The sequence below is a fragment of the Anas platyrhynchos genome, chromosome 36 (assembly GCF_047663525.1).
Source record: "Anas platyrhynchos isolate ZD024472 breed Pekin duck chromosome 36, IASCAAS_PekinDuck_T2T, whole genome shotgun sequence".
Classification (NCBI taxonomy): domain Eukaryota; kingdom Metazoa; phylum Chordata; class Aves; order Anseriformes; family Anatidae; genus Anas; species Anas platyrhynchos.
The window spans coordinates 3536805-3556627 of NC_092624.1; the positions used below are offsets into that span (position 1 = coordinate 3536805).

The following is a 19823-nucleotide window of genomic DNA, read 5'->3' on the forward strand; positions in this document are numbered from 1 at the left end:
TTGGCTGGGAATGAAGTTCCTGTTAGGTTTCTATTGTCTTTATTGTTTCAAAGGAAAGCCATTAGTAAGTTGTAGGATTGATACATTCCAAAATTATAAGGAATATGCTTTCCTGTGAGATGATCCTTTCTGTGGAAAGGAGATGTGAGTCTGTAATGCAAACAGAAAGCTGAGAGAGGTCTGAATTTAAGAAAACCTCTCACAACTTTCCCTCATCTTTCTTCCAAACACTGTCCAAAAAGACTGCCTTGAGGGAGGGAGCTCCATGGTACTATAAGCAAGACAAGTTTGTACTTGCCAACAGACTTTCTCTCCTTACAGAATATGTCCTGTCCTTTGCTAGAAATGGTCCTATAGGAAGTAGCCACAGGGAAAGGGAATGCCATGCACTGGGATGTGGGGTAGTGCCACGTTGAATTCCTGGTGGAAGGCAGCAGGAAGGTCTACGCATGATGTGGTAGGGGTACTGCTGATTCTGGTGTGCAAGGGGGTGGCCAAGGAGGGGTGTCATGTCCCTCAGCACCTCATCTGCCAACACAGGCATGTGGCTGTCATGAGCATGGAGACATACACATAGCAGGCCGTGTGTGCCTGGCAGATCTATTTCCCCAAGGTGTGTGGAGACGTGGGAGGACAGTGGAGGTATCCCAGTGTTAGCTTGATGGCAAATGACCTAGATCCCAGGGAGCCCTTGTCCACAGTGCTGGCAGCATCTCCTGCCTGGCACAGCCCTCACTTCTCTTCCTTCTCCCCACCTGTCTTTTGCAGAGGAGCTGCAGGAGCAAGGCAGGGTGCATAAGGATGTGGAGAAGGGTAAGTACGTGCAGAGTCCTGACCCCATACCTCCGTGCATGGGGAAGCTGTGGCTGGATGTGGGTGCTGGTGGAGGATTTGTGTGCCTTGCTGAAGGTTTCCTGTGCTCTTCTGCCAGACCTTTGGTGGGATGGGATGCTTAGCAATGTGTCCTCCCTTTCCACTCTCTCCTGACAGACACCCTGAAGAAGGAGAATGGTGAGTGGGGACATGAATCCAAACACACTAGTTAATGCCGAGGTTTTTGGGTCATGGTGTAGTGTTGCTGGTGGTGTCATGTGTGGGTGACGCTCTGGAGCAGGAGTAAGAGTGAGGGAAGGGGATGCAAAGGGAATTCTGAGAAGTGGTGGCTGGAGGTGGAGAGCCTGGTACACTGAGCAGCCCTGTTTCATTTTGGTGAGGTGCAAGGATTGGGCTGGTGACAATGGCCCCTGCCAGAGTCAGAGGGATGCTAGGGGTAGCTGGAAGGGGCGTGAGCCAAGGCCTCCATCAGAGGCATTCTCTGTACCATGTGGAGGTAGACAGTCCAAGAAGGCACTGCCTTGTAACTCGTGTGTCTGGACCTGACCTGTCTTCTCTGGAGGCCATACTGACTGTGCATTGGAACTCCACGCAATGTATGGTGAGCTATTGTCGCGTTAAGGGGTGTAGCTGATTAACCGTTACGGGCCCGGTCAGATTCAGAGTACTGAATCAGTTGGACATTCACCAAAAATGCATTAACTGTCTGGGGGTCCATTCAGACATTCACCAAAAACGCATTAACTGTCTGGGGGTCAGACAGTTAATCAATGCTGTACCTTTTCCTTAAAAATGTGAATGTTAGTTTTATTTTCCTGGTTACTTCAGGCAGTTACACCATACCCTGAAAGCCTCTTCAATGCTGTACCTTTTCCTTAAAAATGTGAATGTTAGTTTTATTTTCCCGGTTACTTCAGGCAGTTACACCACAGCTATTTGCCCACAAGCTTTTCTTGTGGGGATAGAGGCCTTGGAAGTGGCGAGTGAGAACAGCTGCTCCAGCAATGGCTCTTGCACCTTAAATATCACTATGATGGAGCCTGCCATGGTGCCATGTGCCATGGTCTGGGTTCCAACTGGTGCTCCCTAGCTTGGGCTTTCTCAAAGAAACGCCCATTGGCCACCAAAGTAGTTGCTTTTACTCCTTCATTTTAGGCAAGGGGAAAGGGGATAGGGGGCAAACATGGATTCTGCAGAGGATTCTGCAGAGGAGCTGCAGTCACACAGCGGGGTGGTAGGGGATGCAAAAAATTGTGACTGTGTAAAGAGATAAAGAAAATATTTGAGCCTCCTAAGTATTCTGGATCCCACTCCTCTTGCCTGTGATCATCCTTGGGAACATTTTGGGTGGGATGTATCACTGCAGAGAGAAGTGAGCCCTTGAGGGGTCTACTCCTCTGAGCAAATTACACACAGAAACCCTTCCAGACCAAAACAGAAATCTTAGCCTTTGGGAAAGGATGGATTTCATGCTAGGGACACACCTCACTGATGCCAGTCACATCCTACTTGAGAAGAGTGTATTGATGTGGTGGGGAGTGGAAAGCTTTCAAAGAATGAACTCAGAGGAAGATGCTGGGAGGGGTAGCAGGTCATTGTGAGTTTTCCTTCCTTTGCTGTATGGTCAGGAGGAGTGTCTCTCCCGTTTGTGGGACATCCCTGTGACAAGTAGGTTAAGACACCAGGACGTGTCTTCCTCTGCCCAGGGAAGCAATGGGCATTTTTAACCCCAAACTCTCTTGCAGGTGCTTGCTCTGCAGCTCCTCAGCAGGCAGTTCCGGACAGAAGGAAGAAGACTGTCCATGCAGGTGAGAGCCTGGTGTCATGCATGCTGTCTGGAGTCAAAGGGAGGCAGAGAAGCTGGGAGCAGTGTATTTGTCTTGGCATGAATTAGAAGGGCACTGCTTTGCTTTGCCTCCTGGGGCTGCATCCTACTTCAGAGCCCCTAGTGCTGCTCCACAGATTATACTTCAGAGCTGGGAAGGTCTCCAACAAGAATAGTTTTCTATGAAGTGGCTTCCTCACAAGGGCTTTTCCAGAGTTTTCCGTCTCTTTGGCCACACTTTGGGAGAGGTCACGTCTCTCCTGTCCAATGCAAACAGTTCTAGCTCGTTGGGCACAGAGGGCTCAGGCATCCTCCGCTCCCTCCCAGCTCTGTTTGTGCACTTGCTGCTCCTTCTGGGATGGTAGCTGGTGTGGGACACTGCCAGAGAGGAGGAACCTGTGGAGGTCTGTCATGCTAAAGGTCCACCCCAGCATCGTGAAACCATTGCTCTTGGAAAGAGCAATGGTAAACCTTCCCTACTGGTTCTTCCAAGCACACACTTCCTCTCTCTGTGTTCAGTTTCATCTGTGCATGTGTCAAGAATTGGTCATGTCCCTGGAGAGGATCCATGAGGTCCTCTCAGGGAAGGACTACCATGCAGGAAGGAACGCCAAAGGCAAGGAAGAGCTCTATCTCCTGAAGGCATAGCAGATCAGAGACAAGGGTCAGCAGAAGCTGCCTAAGAATAAGTGAATTATTTGGTAGCATTGGCAGAGATGTCTGCTGACCTTTTAGATTGTTTTGTGTCAAACTTTTATCAACCCCGAAGTACAGGTCTTACCAAGGTCATGTATCAAGGATACATCTTTGACATAGAATCACAGAATCACAGAATCTCTAGGTTGGAAGAGACCTCAAGATCATCGAGTCCAACCTCTAACCTAACACTAATAGTCCCCACTAAACCATATCCCTAAGCTCTACATCTAAACGTCTTTTGAACACTTCCAGGGATGGTGACTCCACCACCTCCCTGGGCAGCCCGTTCCAGTGCCTAACAACCCTTTCAGTAAAGAAATTCTTCCTAACATCTAACCTAAAACTCCCCTGGCACAAATTTAGCCCATTCCCCCTCGTCCTGTCACCAGGCAGGTGGGAGAACAGACCAACCCCCGCCTCACTACAGCCTCCTTTAAGGTATCTGTAGAGAGCGATAAGGTCGCCCCTGAGCCTCCTCTTCTCCAGGCTGAACAAGCCCAGCTCCTTCAGCCGCTCCTTGTAGGACTTGTTCTCCAGGCCCCTCACCAGCTTCGTCGCCCTTCTCTGGACCCGCTCAAGCACCTCAATGTCCTTCTTGTAGCGAGGGGCCCAAAACTGAACACAGTACTCGAGGTGCGGCCTCACCAGAGCCGAGTCCAGGGGGACGATCACCTCCCTAGCCCTGCTGGTCACACTGTTTCTGATACAAGCCAGGATGCCGTTGGCCTTCTTGGCCACCTGAGCACACTGCTGGCTCATATTCAGCCGACTGTCCACCATCACTCCCAGGTCCTTCTCTGCCTGGCAGCTCTCCAACCACTCATCTCCCAGCCTGTAGCTCTGCTTGGGGTTATTGCGCCCCAGGTGGAGGACCCGGCACTTGGCCTTGTTAAACTTCATGCAGTTGACATCATACATGTCCTACTCTAGTACAGCATACTGCTGTGATTTGTAGTGGAAGGCTTTCCCATGATGAGCTCGTATGAAGATGCTGGGCATCTGGCATGTCACTTCTCTTGTTCCTTTTCATTCAGACAGCTAAGGAGGAATCTCTCTCCTTAGTGTGAAGGTTCTATCAAATAGCCAGGTCAAGGCTGTGTGTGAGATTCATTCACTGCACCAGTAAGATAGCGTGCTTTCTCCACTGTAAGCTGTCTTGCAGGTAGGAGCTTCCCAAATGCTCTGCTACACAATAAAGTCTGGGGATGACTCATCTTGGTTGTGTTTTTAACCCTGGTTGGCAGGTAAACACCACACAAACTGTCACTCACTCTGCTCAATTGGGATGCAGGAGAGAGTAAAAAAGCTAGAATAATAGCATGTCTTGGATTGGAAGGGACATTAAAGATGATCTAAATCCAACCCATCTGCCATAGACTGGGATGCCACCCACTTCATCAGGTTGGCCAAGACCCCATCCAACCTGGTTTTGAACACCTCCAGTGATGGGACAACTTCTCTGGGAAACCTGTTCCAGTTCCTCACTACCCTTACAGTAATGAATTTCTTCCTAATAGCTAATCTAAATCTATTGTCTGTTAGTTTAAGACCATTCCCCCTTGTTCTATTGTTATCTACTCAAGTAGAGTTCCTCTCCATCCTTTTTTATGAGACCTTTTCTTCTATTGAAATGATAGTATGAGGTCTCCCCAGAACCTTCACTTCTTCAGGCTGAACATCCCCGCTCTCTCAACCTTTCTTTGTAGGAGATGTGCTTCATCTCTCTAATCATCTTTGTAGCCCTTTGTAACCTTCAAGTTCTCTCCACAGTGTTGTTCTCAATGAGTATTCCCAGCAGTGATAATCTATAGGAGTGCATGCCAATATTTGAGGGACTGCATGCTAGCGAGAGCATTCAGTCTGCCCCACAAGTGGCTTGGTTCAGTTGAAGACACCTGACATATTTCTATACAAATGTACGCAGCATGAGAAACAAGGAAGAGGTGCTAGAAGCATTGACCCAGTCCCAGAACTACAATATCATTGGCATAAAAGAAACCTGGTGGGAAGAGGCCTGTGACTGGTGTGTTGCAATGGACAGTTACAGGCTCTTCAGAAGAGACAGGCAGGGCAACCAAGGTGTGTGTGTATGTGGGCGGGGGGGGGGGGGGGGGTGCAGAATGCCCTTTATAGTGGAGGCACAGGACTGTATGGAGTTTGCCATCAATAACAATGCAGTTGAAAGCCTCTGGATAAGGATCAAGGGACAAGAAAATAAAGGGGATGTCGTTGAGGTAGTCTTCTATAGACCACCCAGCCATGACAATGACATTGATGAACTACTCTTTAAAGAACTGAGAGATACTTCTAGATCAGCTGCCCTTATACTCATGGGGGACTTCAACTGGACAGATGTCACCTAGGAATATTACACTTCTGAGACAAGTACAGGAGATTCTTGAAGCATCTTGATGATAACTTGGAAGAGGGACTAAAGGAACTAAAGTAGGAAAGGTGCCTTCCCGCACCTGTTACTTGTAAACAGGGAGGGTCTGCTGGGTGAAGTGGTGATAGGTGGTCACCTTGGCCATAGCAACCACAGCTAGTCAAATTCAAAATCTTTGGTGATAGGAGGAGAACTTCCACCATAACTTCAACACTGGATTTGGGGAGAACTAATTTCAAACTGCCCAGGAATTGGTTAGTAAGGTCCCCTGGGAAACTGCTTTTAAAGACATTGGGGTCCATCAGTGCTGGTTATTTTTTAAGGACCACCTCCTAAGAAAACAGGAACAGAAAATTCCAAAGTGTCGGAAGTCAAGCAACAGAGGCAGAAGGCTGAGCATGGATCTTCTTCAAGAGCGTAGGCAAAAAAAGAAAATGTGTGGCTGCTGGAAGCAAGGCCAGGAGACATGGGAGGACTAGAGGAATGCTGATTGCCTTTGCAGAGAGAGAATCTGGGCTGCCAAAGCTTGATAAGAGTTGAAGCTGACCAGCATTGTGGGGGACAATAAAAAAGGCTTTTTAAGGTATGTTAATGAGAAAAGGAGGACCAGAGCAAACATGGGTCCAATACTTGATGAGGACTGTCATCTAACAAAAGCATAGACAAAGCAGAGATATTTAATGCGTTTTTTTTTGCCTCTGTCTTCAACACCAGTGATGGGCTCTGAGACTCCATCTGCCCTGAGTTGGAGGACCATGACTGTGCAAATGATAAACTTCCAGTCAATCCTGAACTTGTGCAAGATTTTCTGCTCCACCTGGATGCACACAGGTCTATGGGGCCTGAGGGAATTCATCCCAGAGTACTCAGAGAGAGGGATGATGTGATCACAGGACCTCTCAATTAATTTTCAGTAGTCTTGGGAATCTGGAGAGGTCCCATCTGACTGGAAGCTGGCAAATGTGGTCCCAGTTTTCAAGAAGGGCAAGAGAGAAGATCATGGTAATTACAGGCCTGCCAGTCTCATTCAGTCCCCACTAAATATATGGACAGGATTATTCTGGGAGTTATTGAAAAACACCTGAAGGACAACACAGTAATTGGTGAGAGCCAACATGGGTTCAGTAGGGAAAGTAGTCTAACAAACTTAATTTCCTTCTATGACAAGGTCACCCAGGTAGTTGACCAAAGGAAAGCAGTAAAAGTAATCTTTCTGGAGGTGATCCTTCCCCTCAACTCTGCCCTGCTCAGGCCTCAACTGGAGTACTGTGTCCAGATCTGGGCTCCCCGGTACAAAAAAGACAGGGATCTCCTGGAAAGACTCCAGTGGAGGGTCACAAAGATGATACGGGGTCTGGAACATCTCCCCTGTGAGGAAAGGCTGAGAGACCTGGGTCTGTTCAGCCTTGAGAAAAGAAGACCAAGAGGGGATCTTATTAATGTTTACAAATAAGTGTGGGAGATGGAGGGATTTGGCCAATGTCTTTTCAGTGTTTTGTGGGGACAGGACAAGGGGCAACAGACACAAAATGGAGCACTGGAAGTTCTGCACCAACATGCAAAAGAATCTCTTCACAGTGAGGGTAACAGAGCACTGGAACAGGCTGCCCAGGGAGGGTGTGGATTCTCTTTCTTTGGAGATATTCAAGGCCTGTCTGGATGCCTACCTGGGCAACCTGCTTTAGGGAATTTGCTTTGGCAGGGGGGTTGGACCCAATGATCTCCTGAGGTCCCTTCCAACCCCTACAATTCTGTGATTCTGTGATTTCAGTAAAGCTTTCGATAAAGCTTGTCTCTCAAGGTATCCTTCTGGACAAAATGACCAGAATACAGTTAGATAAAAGTATAGTAAGATGGGTGAAGAATTGACTGACAGGTCAGGCCCAAAGGGTTCTTGTAAATGATGTTAATTCAAGCTGGTTACCTGCCTTTTGTGGGATTCACCAAGGCTCCATTTTAGGACCAGTCCTCTTTGTTTTCATAAATGATTTGTATGTATGGCTGGAAGGTTTTTGAACGAGTTCACAGTTGATACCAAATTGAGTGGAGCTGTTGACTCCTTCAAGAGTGGTGAGGCCTTCAAGAGAGATCTTGTCAAATTAGAGAGCTGGGCAATCACCAACAACATGAAATTTAACAAGAACAAGTGTTGGCTTCTTCCAAGGGGAAGGGACAAACCTAGTTATATGTACAGACCGGGTGGCAAGATGCTGGAGAGCAGCCCCACAGAAAGGGATCTGGGGGTTTTGATCGACAGCAAGCTGAACATGAGCCAGTACAGTTCCTTGCTGGCCAGGAGGGCCAACTGTATCCTGGTGTGCATCAAGCATAACACTGTTAGCTGGTCAAGGGAAGTGATTGTACTGCTCTGCTTTGTGCTAGTGCTTCAAGTATTGTGTGTAGTTTTGGGCACCACAATATAGAAGAAAGACATAAATCTGTCCAAGAGCATCCAAAGGAGGGCAACAAAGGGTAAAGAGCCTGGAGTCACTTGGATTGTTCAGTCTTGAGAAGAGTATACTCAGGGAAGACCTTGTTGCAGTCTACAACTTCCTCACAAGGGAGAGCAGAGAGGCAAGTGCTGATTTCTTCTCTCTGGTGACCATGACAGGACCTGTCTTGAGGCTTCAATAGGGGAGGTTCACACTGGATATCAGGAAAAGGTTCTTCACCGAGAGGATGGCTGGACACTGAAAGAGGCTCCCCAGAGGAATAGTCATGGGTCTGAGTCTGCTGGAGTTCAAGAAACATTTGGACAATGTTCTCAGACACAGTCTGATTGGGTGGTCCTTTGGGGACCCAGGAGTTGGACTTGAGGATCCTTGTTGGTCCTTTCCCATTCAAGATATCCTTAGATTTTATTATACTTGGGTAATTTCAATGCTCCATTCAGCCCAGAAGACTTTGACAAGCTTTCAGAGAGGATCATGGGGCCTGAGTTCTTTCCCTATCACTCTGATGTTAGTCCATAAAAAACAGTGCAAGGGAGGTGGAAGGATCTTCCCTCTTCTGTACACTTCTATCCAGAGCCTATGTAGACATCTCTGCATGGAGGGAGCTTGGGCACATGGTTCTGGAAAGCTCTATTACCCTTCCATTGGATAAGGGTATCTGATCAATCCTTGTGTGTATTTCCTTCTTCCATCACAATCTGACCCTCAGAAGTACCCCTCTATTACGGAAAACAAAACAAAACAAAACAAACAAAAAAAAAAACACAGGGTAAACATCATTGGTCTTGCAAAGGAATTATGCAGGGATGGTTCTGCCCTGGAACATAAGTAGAGCATTTTTCTTTGTCTTCTCTAACAGCAACCCCTTTCTCCATTAGAAAGACAAGAAGCCACTTCCCAAAAAGTGATGTCAGTTTCCCACTGGTTCCTCTCTTTCTTTGCAGGAAATACTGTGGAGGTCAACACCACGAGGGCCCTAGAATCCATGTGGGAGGAAGCGGAGAGCGTCCTGAGTGAGAAGCTGGCTGTTTTGCAGAGCCAGCTGGAAGTTTCACTGCATGCAGCTCCACATCTGGGTGAATTGGCCAACATCCAGACTTCCCTCCAGGCAATCTCTGAAAAAATGCAGTCTCTGTTGACATCTTTCCAGAATGTGGAGGCATCTAGAAAGCAAGATCTTGAGATCCTCAGAGCAGAGATGGAGGGACAAATAAGTAAAGATTTGGAGGCAGTCAAGAAGTCCTGGACTGAGAACCAGCTGGAAATGGGCAATAAGCAAGGTAAGAATAGTAATCCCCAAACAAGACTTCATGTTGTAGTTTAACCCTGGTGGGCAGCTAAACGCTACACAGCTGCTCTCTCACTTTCCTCCAGTTGGAGGGGGGAGAGAATTGGAAAGGTCAAAGTGAGAAAACTCATGGATTGAGATTAAGACAGTTTAATAGGCGAAGCCAGAGCTGCAAGAGTTGCAAGCATAAGCAAAGCAAAATATGAAAGTCATTCAGTCTTTCTGAGTGGTGGGAAGATGTTCAGCCATCTTAAGGAAAGCAGGGCTCCATCACATGTAACATCTCCTGGGGAAGGCCAATGCCATAACTATGAGTATCTCCCCTTCCTCCCTTACCCTGACTTTTCTTGCTGAACATGGTATCATGTGATATGGAGTATATCTTCTGGCCAGAAGGGGTCTACTTCCCAGCTGAGATCCCACCCAATATCTTGGACATCGTAAATCTTCTCATTGGCAGAGCATGCTGACAAGCAGAGGGGCCCTTGACTGTGTGGAAGCACTGCCCAAAACAACTGAAACATCCTCAGGTTATCATCATTATTTTCATCACAAATCCAAAACACAGCTTTGTACCAGCTGCTGAGAAGACAGTTAACCTATGCCAGCCAAAGGTAGGATTGCCTCCTGAAGACCAACAGTGACACCATCCTGTGAGCTAGTCTCCAGCATTTCCTCAATGGCATTATAGGAAGATGGCCCTTTCTTAGGGAGAGAGTTTTGTGTCCCACTCCACTGAGACAGACCCGTGACAGGGCAGTGGCCGTTGGTGGTAAGGGTGTTTCTTCTCTCCCTGCTCTTTGAAGGCATTTTGCTTGATAGTCTCTCTGTGATTTCTCTGTGGTACCTCACATGGGGCACTAGGAACATCCACTTCCAGGTCCTGATACTGTCTCTCCTTTTTGTAACTCACATTGCTCATCCATGTAGTGGTTTTACCGTGCTGGGCAGCTAAACACCACAACCGATCTCTCACTCCCCCTTCTTAGATGAGGAGGGGAAGAAGTAAAGCAAAGAACAACTCACGAGTTGAGATAAGGATAATTTAATTAAAGGGAAATAATAATAATAATAATAATAAGAGAAAGATTATTATGAACTAAACAATTTAACTAAAGGGAAAAAAAAGGAAAAGGGGAAAAGGGAGGGGGAAAGGAAAAAAAGGGAGGAAAGCAAACAAATAAAACAAATGAAAGCGATGTGGAAGTGCAGAGGAAAGAAATTACTCTCTGCTTCCCACAAATGAGCGATGCTTGACCACATCCTTGAAGCAGGGCCTCAATGCACATAGCTGGTGTTCAGGAGGAGGACCGCCATTTTCCCAATGAGAGCCTACCCCTCCCCTCTTCTTCCTGTTTCCACCTTTTATTGCTGAGTGTGACATGATATGGTATGGAATATCCCTTTGGTTGGTTTAGGTCAGCTGCCCTAGTGATGTTTCTCTCCTCACTTTTTGCCCATCCCCTAGGAGGGTTAGAGAGAGTCCCGATGCTATGCCAGCACTGCTCAGCAGTAGACACAACACTGGTGTGATAACACTGCTGTTCCAGCTACAACTGCAAAGCACAGAACTGTATGGGCTGCTGCACGGAAAGTTAACATTCCAGCCAGACCCAGTACAATCCACAAAGTCATGACTCCCACAGCCCACAGATCCTGCCTAGAGGGATGGAATACAGCAATTCCTATATTCCATCCCACCCAGCAGGACTTTGACAACCCTTCAGGCAGGATCATGAAGACTCTTCTCCTTGTCCATCCCTCTGGAATTCAGTCCACTCAAACCAAGGCAAGGAGGGTAGAAGAATCTTCTCCATTCTGTCCTCCTTCATCCAGAGCCCACTTGCCATGGATGATTTGGAAGAAGTCAGTTACAGGGGGGAATAACCATGAGAGACTGCAAACTCTAGATGGGCATTTTAGCAGAAGGAATTAGGGTTCAGGCCTTCTGTAATCCCCACTTCACTTCCACTGGCAAAGTAGTGCCCACCCAGACCTTCTGTGGATTCCCTCCTACCCTTTACCATCTTGGCATTAACAGTGTCCCTCTTCTGGAAAAAAACAAAAACAACAAAACAAAAACAAAACAAAAAACAAACAAACAAAAAAAAAATAACTTCTCAGGAATGTCATCTTTCATGCTACAATGGATTCTGGAGATAAGCCCACCTTGGCTTTGAAATGAAAAGCTCATTTTCATTGACCTTTCTACCAGTGCACTCCCCCATAAGAAAGACAAGGAGCCACTTCCCGAAAAGTGATGTCAGTTTCCCACTGGTTCCTCTCTTTCTTTGCAGGAAATACTGTGGAGGTCAACACCACGAGGGCCCTAGAATCCATGCGGGAGGAAGCGGAGAGCGTCCTGAGTGAGAAGCTGGCTGTTTTGCAGAGCCAGCTGGAAGTTTCACTGCATGCAGCTCCACATCTGGGTGAATTGGCCAACATCCAGACTTCCCTCCAGGCAATCTCTGAAAAAATGCAGTCTCTGTTGACATCTTTCCAGAATGTGGAGGCATCTAGAAAGCAAGATCTTGAGATCCTCAGAGCAGAGATGGAGGGACAAATAAGTAAAGATTTGGAGGCAGCCAAGAAGTCCTGGTCTGAGGAGAATCTGCTGGAGATAGACAATAAACTAGGTGAGCAAGGCAATTCCCCCAAAAGTCTTCATCATCTGGTTGAACCCCAGTGGGCACCTAAACACTACACAGTTTCTCCCTCATGTTCTTCTGAGCGGGAGGATGGGGGAGGGAAGTGGAAAGATAATAGTGAGAAAGCACATGGGTTGAGATGTAGACAGTTTAACAGGCAAGGCAAGACATATGCTGCAAGCACAAGAAATGTAAAATACGGAAATCATTCACTGCTTCTGATTGGTGGGCAGATGTTCTGCCATCACAAGGGAAGCAGGGCTCCATCACAGATATTTCCTGAGGAGACCAATGCCATAACTATGAATGCTTCCCCTTCATCGACGACCTTGATGAGGGAATAGTGTCTGCCCTCAGCAAGTACGCTGATGATGCAAAGCTGTGAGGAGTGGCTGACATTCCAGAAGGCTGTGCTGCCATTCAGTGAGACCTGTACCGGCTGGAGAGAAGGGCAGGAAGAAACCAAATGAGATTTAATAAGAGTAAGCGTGAAGTCCTGCACCTGGGAAGGAACAACGTGAAGTATCAGTACAGGCTGGGGGATGACCTGCTGGAGAGGAGCTCTGAGAAGAAGGACCTGGGGGTCCTGGTGGATGACAGGTTGACCATGAGCCAGCAGTGTACCCTGGTGGCCAAGAGGGCCAATGGGATCCTGGCGTGCATTAAAAGGAACGTGACCAGCAGCTCAAGGGAGGTGATCCTCCCCCTCTACTCTGCCCTGCTCAGGCCTCACCTGGAGTACTGTGTCCAGTTCTGGGTTCCCTGGTACAAGAAAGACAGGAATCTCCTGGAAAGAGTCCAGTGGAGGGCCACAAAGATGATACAGGGCCTGAAGCATCTTCCCTATGAAGAAAGGCTGAGAGACTTGGGTCTGTTCAGCCTGGAGAAGAGAAGACTGAGAGGGGATCTCCTCAGTGTATATAAATATCTGAGGGGTGGGGGACAGAAGAATGTAGCCAACCTCTTCTCAGTGGTTTGTGGGGATAGGACAAGGGGCAATGGCTGCAAGTTAGAGCACAGGAAGTTAAACCACGGGTTAAACCACGACACACACTGACACGTGAAAGAACTTCTTCACGGTGAGAGTGATGGAGCATTGGAACAGGCTGCCTAGGGTGGTTGTGGAGTCTCCTTCTCTGGAAATATTCAAGGCCTGTCTGGACGCCTACCTGGGCAGCCTGCTCTGAGGAACCTGCTTTGGCAGGGGGGTTGGACCTGATGATCTTTCTAGGTCCCTTCCAAACTCTACATTTCTGTGATTCTGTGATTCCTCCTTTTTTACTCCAGCTTTTATTTCTGAACACGGTATCATACGGTATGCCTTTGGGCAGCTGAGGTCTGCTGTCCTGGATGTGTTCCCTCCCAACATATTGTGCACCCCCAGCACTCTTCCTGGCAGAGCATGTTGACAAGCGGAGAGTACCTTGACTGTGTGGAAGCACTGCCCAGAACAACTAAAACATCCGCTAGTTAACAACATTATTTTCATCACAAAACCAAAACACCACGTCATACCAGCTCCAATGAAGACAGTTAACCTATGCCAGCCAAAAGCTGGGTGGCCTTCTGAAGGCCAATGGTGTCATTCGGTGACACCACTGAAAGAGCTAGTCTCCAGAGTTCCCCCATGGTAGTGAGAAGGACAGCCCTTTCTTTGGGAGAGGTCTTGTGTCCCACTCCACTGACACAGCCCCATGACAGGGTAGTGCCTGCTGGTGGTAAGGCTGTTTCTTCTCTCTCTCCCCTTTAAAGGGATTTGGTTTGGTAGTTTATCTATGATGCCTGCACGTGGTGAAAGTTGCAGGTGGGGTTCTAGGAACATCCACCTCCAGGCTCCGACACCGTCCCTGTCTTTCTCACTTACATTGTTCAAGAGTCATCTCTCCCACGGACTACAAATCCTGCCTGGAGGGATGCAGTGGAGCAATTCCTACCCTCCATCCCACCCAGCAGCATACTGACAACCCTTCAGGCAGGATCCCAGAGCCTCTTCTCCTTGTCCACCCCTTGGGAATTCAGTCTATTCAAACCAAGGCAAGGAAGATGGAAGGACCTTCTCCATTCTGTCCTCCTCCATCCAGAGCCCAAATACCATGGACTAAGGGGAAGGAGTCACAGGGGTAGCTGCTATGAGGTATTGAAAGACCTAGAAAGAGATCGTAGGGGAGGAAAGTAGTGTTCAGGCCTTTACTGAACCCTGCTTCCATTGCAGTGGCCAAGTAGTGCCCACTGAGACCTTGTGTGGATTCCCTCCTCCCAAGACAATCAGTATCCCTTGCCTGGAAAATACATCTCAGGAATGGAACCTTCTGTGTTACAATGGCAAGTCCACCTTAGTACTGAAATCAGAAGAGCATTTCCTCTGAACCTGTCTAAGAGGTTGTGCTCTCCCCCTTTAGAAAGATAAGAACACACTTGCCAGGAAGCAATGTCCGTTTCCCAGTGGCTCCTCTCTTTCTTTGCAGGAAGAACCATGGACAGAAAAACTACGAGGTTTCTCGAATCCATGCGGGAGGAGGTGGAGAGAATTCTGATTGAGAAGATGGCAGTGTTGCAGAGCCAACTGGAAGTCTCACAGCGTGCAGCCTCACCTCTGGAGGAATGGTCCAATACCCAGGCTTCCCTGCAGGCAATCTCCGAAAAAATGCAATCTCTGATGACATTTTTACAGAACGTGGAGGCATCTAGAAAGCAAGACTTTGAGATCCTCAGAGCAGAGATGCAGGGTGGTATAAGCAAAGATTTGGAGGCAGAAAAGAGGTCCTGGTCTGAGGAGAAGCAGATGGAGATCGACAAGAAACGAGGTGAGCATAGTAATTTGCCAGCAGGTCTTTTTCTCCCTGAAAGCCAACATTATGCTTTAGAGACATGATCCTTTGAGTAAGCCCTCAGGTTCCCCTAGAATGTGCTTGAGAAATACAGTCCTTTCTTTTGGAGAGAGTGCACCCAAGTGTCCCTCACAACTGAGGCAGTTCCAGTGCCAATATTGTGTCTGCAGGTTATAAAGGTCCATCTTCTCTCCCTCTTCTTTGAGGGGAGTGTGTTTGATGAGCTCTCAGTAATCAATATGATTGGCAAAGGTCCCTGCTGGGGCTCTAGGAATGTTGACCTTAACATCCCACTACTGTTTCTCCCTTTCACTTACTCATCTTTCCCATCAACAAAAAAAAAATAAAAAATTCTCTCCTGCAGCTCACAAAACCTGCCTAGAGATACAGAGTAGGACAACTCCTACTTTCCATTTTACCTAGTAGACCCATCAGACAGGATCATAGTGTCTGTGTTTTCTGCATTCCGTTGACACATAATTCATACAAGCCAATGGAAGTCAAGTTGAATATTGTTCTGACTTCTGTCCTCTTGGACATGTCCTCTTGTCCACCATGGGGTGGTGGACTGTTCTCAGAGTGATTACCACAGGAGGCTGAAAGCATCAGAGAAAGAGCTAAAGGGACAGAGCCTGGGCTCAGGCCTCTGGCAAGTTCTGCTTCTTTTCCATTAGATAGGGAGTGGTACATCAGTCTTTGTGTGAATTATGTCCTCCCCGCGCCATCTCACCCAGAACATTGTCCTTCTCCGGAAAAAAAAAAAAAAAAAAAAAAAAAACAGCCATGATCTGCATAGTTTATACTACAATATGCTGTGAAGCTGTGTCGCATTGTCACTGAAATAGAACTGTCTCTTCCTGGTCCTTTCTAATAGTTAGCACCCTCCTCCATCAGACAGTCAACTCCATTCCTCACAGGAAGCAATGGCAGTGTAACAGGGGCGGTACTATAAGCAAGGAAAGTTTACAGTTGCCCATAGACCTTTCTCCCATTCCTTACAGCAGATGTTCAGTCCTTCACTAGAAATGGTTCTGATGGCTGTGATACCACAGACCAAAACAGGGAGAATGGGATAGAACAAGTGGATTGATAAGTCTGAGTACACACGTATAATTGATGGACCAGAGAAAGAGCTCTGAATGGGAGAGGTGACTATGCAAGTGTTGTTCTCACCTGTGATGAAAGGCTGTTCTCCTATCACATTATACAATTCAGCAGGAATGGTAGGAATTTCTGACAAGAGATAGCAAACCAGAGAAAGGTTGACTTCCAAATATATATTGTAATTAATGCCAAATTAACTGGTGAAGCAGGACAAGTGGTGAGAAAAGAACCTCAGGGAAAGAGAACACAATTCCCTAGGAAGTAGGGAACTTGGAGGTACTATTTTTTGTTGTTGGTGGTTACTTTTTTTTCATTTCAGTTAACGCTCAGAGGAAGAATGGTAAGTGTGCATGTTCAGAGTATAAAGTACATGGATGCCCATGGAGCAAGCGCCATAGTGGAATAGGGACAGTGGAAGGGCTGGAGCTCTCCTAGACACCTGCACTCTCTTGTGCTGCAGTGTGCATTTGGCATGGCTGATGGAATGTTCTTGTAAAAATTAAGGATGCTGATTCAGAGTGGGTTCCCTTGTGAAAGCTCAAAGGTATTGCAGCTGAGACAAGACTATAAGCATGGGGCTGTGAGGGAAAGCAAAACCTGGGAAGGGGATCATTGTCCCCTGGGAAACAGGGAGCAGCCAGGATGCACTCCAAGTGTGAGACATAAGGAAAGTGTGGAAAGGTTTTGGTGGGGACACTGGTCCCATGTCTCAGTGCCCAGGGTAGTCCTGCCTTTTTACAGGGCTTGGTAGAGGGTGAGTGTGGGAAGCAGCAGAGAGGAGAGTGGGTGGGGGCTCTCCCAGTGTTGGGGCTGAATGCTCCACTGCCCAGAGTGCAGGAAGCCATTGTTCCCCATGCTGGCAGCAGCTCCTGCCTGGCAGAGCCATCATGTCTCTTCCTTCTCCCCACCTGTCTTTTGCAGAGGAGCTGCAGGCACAAGGCAGAGCACAGGAGGATGCGGAGAAGGGTGAGTGTATGCAGAGCACTGCCCCAATGCCTCTACGTGTGGGGAAGCCATGGTTGGGTGCAGTTGCTGGTGGAGAACAGGTGTGCCTTGCTGAAGGTTTCCTGTGCTCTTCTGCCAGTCCTTTTTTGGGATGGGATACTAAGCAATGTGTTTTCCCTTCTCACTCTCTTCTTACAGAGTCCCTGAAGAAGGAGAATGGTGAGTGTGTCTGTCTGTCTGGAGGCTAAGCATGCCAGCTGATTTGGAGATTTTTGGGACATGATATGGTGATCCTGTGTGGAGGAGTCCTTGGAGCAGGAGCAAGAGTGGAGGAATGTGGAGGGTAGTCTGAAAAGTGGTGGCTGCAGGTAGAGAGCATGGTCCACACTGAACTGCCCTGTTTCCTTTGGATGGAGTGCAATTCCTGGTAGAAACTGGAGACATTTGCTTGGAGGAATCTCCTTGCTCCTGTTATAAATGGCTCAGGATTCAAATTAGGATTAAATAAAAAAATAGGATTCATTAAAAGAATATAAAGGAATAGAGGTAAGCAAACAGCGCTGGGTGCACCGGGAGTCTCCGCTCCACCAGGACGCACACCAGTTACATCAAGCAGCTGATTTTTATGCTCCTAGACTAATACATATTCACTACTACTTCTAAAAAAAAACCAGGTTATTATAATTAGCTTCCGGGGTCCAGCCCTTCCTACTGGAGCATGTGCATCAGTCTCCTCTGGGGGGTCTCTAGGCTCGTAGTCTTCCTCTCCAAGTCCTTCCCCTTTGTACTCCTTTGGCACCGTACCAAGTTTATAGAACATTTTCTGCAAGTCTTGTCTCCCAGCTGTCCTTCAGCTTCTTTTTTCTTCTTCTTAATCTCTTGGCCACCTGGCCAGATACCAGAGGTTTGCATAGTATCCCATAACAGTCACAAGTTGTTATCAGTTGTTCTGAAACCCCCAGACATCAAAGACTTCATAGAAACACAAATAGCTTTCTTATTGACACTTCACCAGTAATTAAAACATTCTTCACCAGCCATTCACAGGGACAGTCACACCTATAGAAGTGTTAAGTTAATCTCAAAGAAGACAGAAAAAAGGCTGTAACTGTTAGAAATAGAAGTCCGGAATAACAAAAGCAAACAGGTTCATAAATTTGAGGAGTATTTTCTGAAGACTTGATAAATTGCCTAGAATGAGGGGGAGACTGGGACACACTGCATCTGTGGTTCAAGAATTAAATTGCCAGTGCAGGGCCCAGAGGCAGACAGGACTGTTCTTTATGGACACGAATTGTTAAAACATTCCTAACACTCCCATAATCTTAATGTTTAATTTTTGAAGTTTTTCTATTTTTTTTTTAATTTTCTTGTTTATTTTTTATTGACCCTGATTGCATGTGTTTGGAAAGATTAAAACTCACTAAAGTGGAGGGAGGAATGTATCAGGGATGGGGCACTCCTGGTCTCTTTTTTGTCCCAGCATGCAATCAGAGCAGATCCTGTGATGTTCTTATACCTTTTGGGACCTCATTGCTTAGTGGGCTCCCTTGTGAAAGCTCCATGATCTCAATGCTGAGTCAAGGCTTAAAGCAGCACCTCAGGAGAGCAAGTAGCCCCAAGGAAAACGAAGGCCAAACTCTGGGCTGTAGGGAACTGTGAGGCTGAATTGCAAGTGGGAGGCAACAAGTATGTTTAGTGGTGCTGTGTTAGGGCTACTGCAGCTTCTGATGTGCAATGGTTTGGCCAACGAGAGCTGCTGTGTCCTTCAGCACTGCAGCTTCTTTCTAAGGCATGTCATTGTCATAGCCTTAGAGGCAGCAATGTTTCAGGCCATGTGTGCCAGTCAGGGCCATTGCCCTGAGATATGGTGAGCAGCCTGCAGGATAGTGGGGTTCTACCAATGCTGGGTCTCGATGTTGTACTGCCCAGAGCCCAAGGAATAAGAAGTGTATTTCAGCTTCTCCATAAGCTTTCTGTGTGTTTTTCATCTTTTGTTTTTGGTGCTGCAGGTGCTATACAGAAACTGTGGACTTCCTGTTTGTCTATGGCTGCTATACATAAACAGTTTTTTTCCTCCCTTGACTTTCCCTTCTTTACCATGGAAGGTTATATGGTCTTCTGATTAACTTTCTGACCTGTAGACAAGTCACTCTACTGTAGAAGGGCATGCTCTTCTACCAACAGCATGGTCTGTTATTTAAATCACTGGATGCTTGTTATCCTGAAAAACACCCTTTGCATCCTTTTCTTGTTTTCCACAGAATTGCTGCATGCACAGCGGTACAAAGGTAAGAAATGAAAACAAAACCTGCTGAATTCCACAACTTGGATCTTCAATGACATTGTGTAAAATTTTTGCCCTTCTCAGGTAACAGTTCTGGAAAAAAACAGGGAAAAAAATAAAAAATTGTTTCTGGATCTCTCTTTTTCATTTGGTGTACTGGCAACTCTGCAAGACCTTTTTTTTTTACTGTTTCTGGTATGTAAAACAACATTATTTCTTCTCCAGAAGAAACTAGAAGAAGAAGAAGCTCATTTCAGGGTGTTTAGCTCCAGCTTTTCTACTGCCAAGTGTGTACTAACATGATGTATGTGCCAATCTCAGTCAGTGGAATTTCCCCCCATTCTCATACAAGAGGATTTTGTGATCCTAGTTTTACTCAAATACAAGATCTGTGTGTAAGCATGCCTCTTATCCTGTCGTCACCTCTATACAGCTCCAGTGATTAAGGCAAAGGCTTGTAATCTCCTTACATTCCTCTTTGAAGCTACAGGCCATTTTCTGGGAAGTGTCTCTATGAGTGTTAAAT

General features: G+C 47.0%; 1 protein-coding gene across 2 annotated transcripts in view; it reads left to right on the plus strand.

Annotated features, from left to right (window-relative positions):
- The window catches only part of LOC106017007 (uncharacterized), a 30690-nt gene that overhangs the window by 9778 nt on the left and 1089 nt on the right, over window positions 1-19823 (plus strand). The window contains exons 8-15 of one of the 2 annotated variants that reach the window (XM_072032149.1): window positions 769-813; window positions 2580-2642; window positions 9142-9477; window positions 11783-12121; window positions 14599-14937; window positions 16987-17031; window positions 17209-17229; window positions 19275-19301. In XM_072032149.1, the coding sequence (XP_071888250.1) occupies window positions 769-813; window positions 2580-2642; window positions 9142-9477; window positions 11783-12121; window positions 14599-14937; window positions 16987-17031; window positions 17209-17229; window positions 19275-19301 (1215 nt within the window). The remainder of the gene's footprint in view (window positions 1-768; window positions 814-2579; window positions 2643-9141; window positions 9478-11782; window positions 12122-14598; window positions 14938-16986; window positions 17032-17208; window positions 17230-19274; window positions 19302-19823) is intronic. The other variant, XM_072032150.1, reaches the window with a different exon arrangement.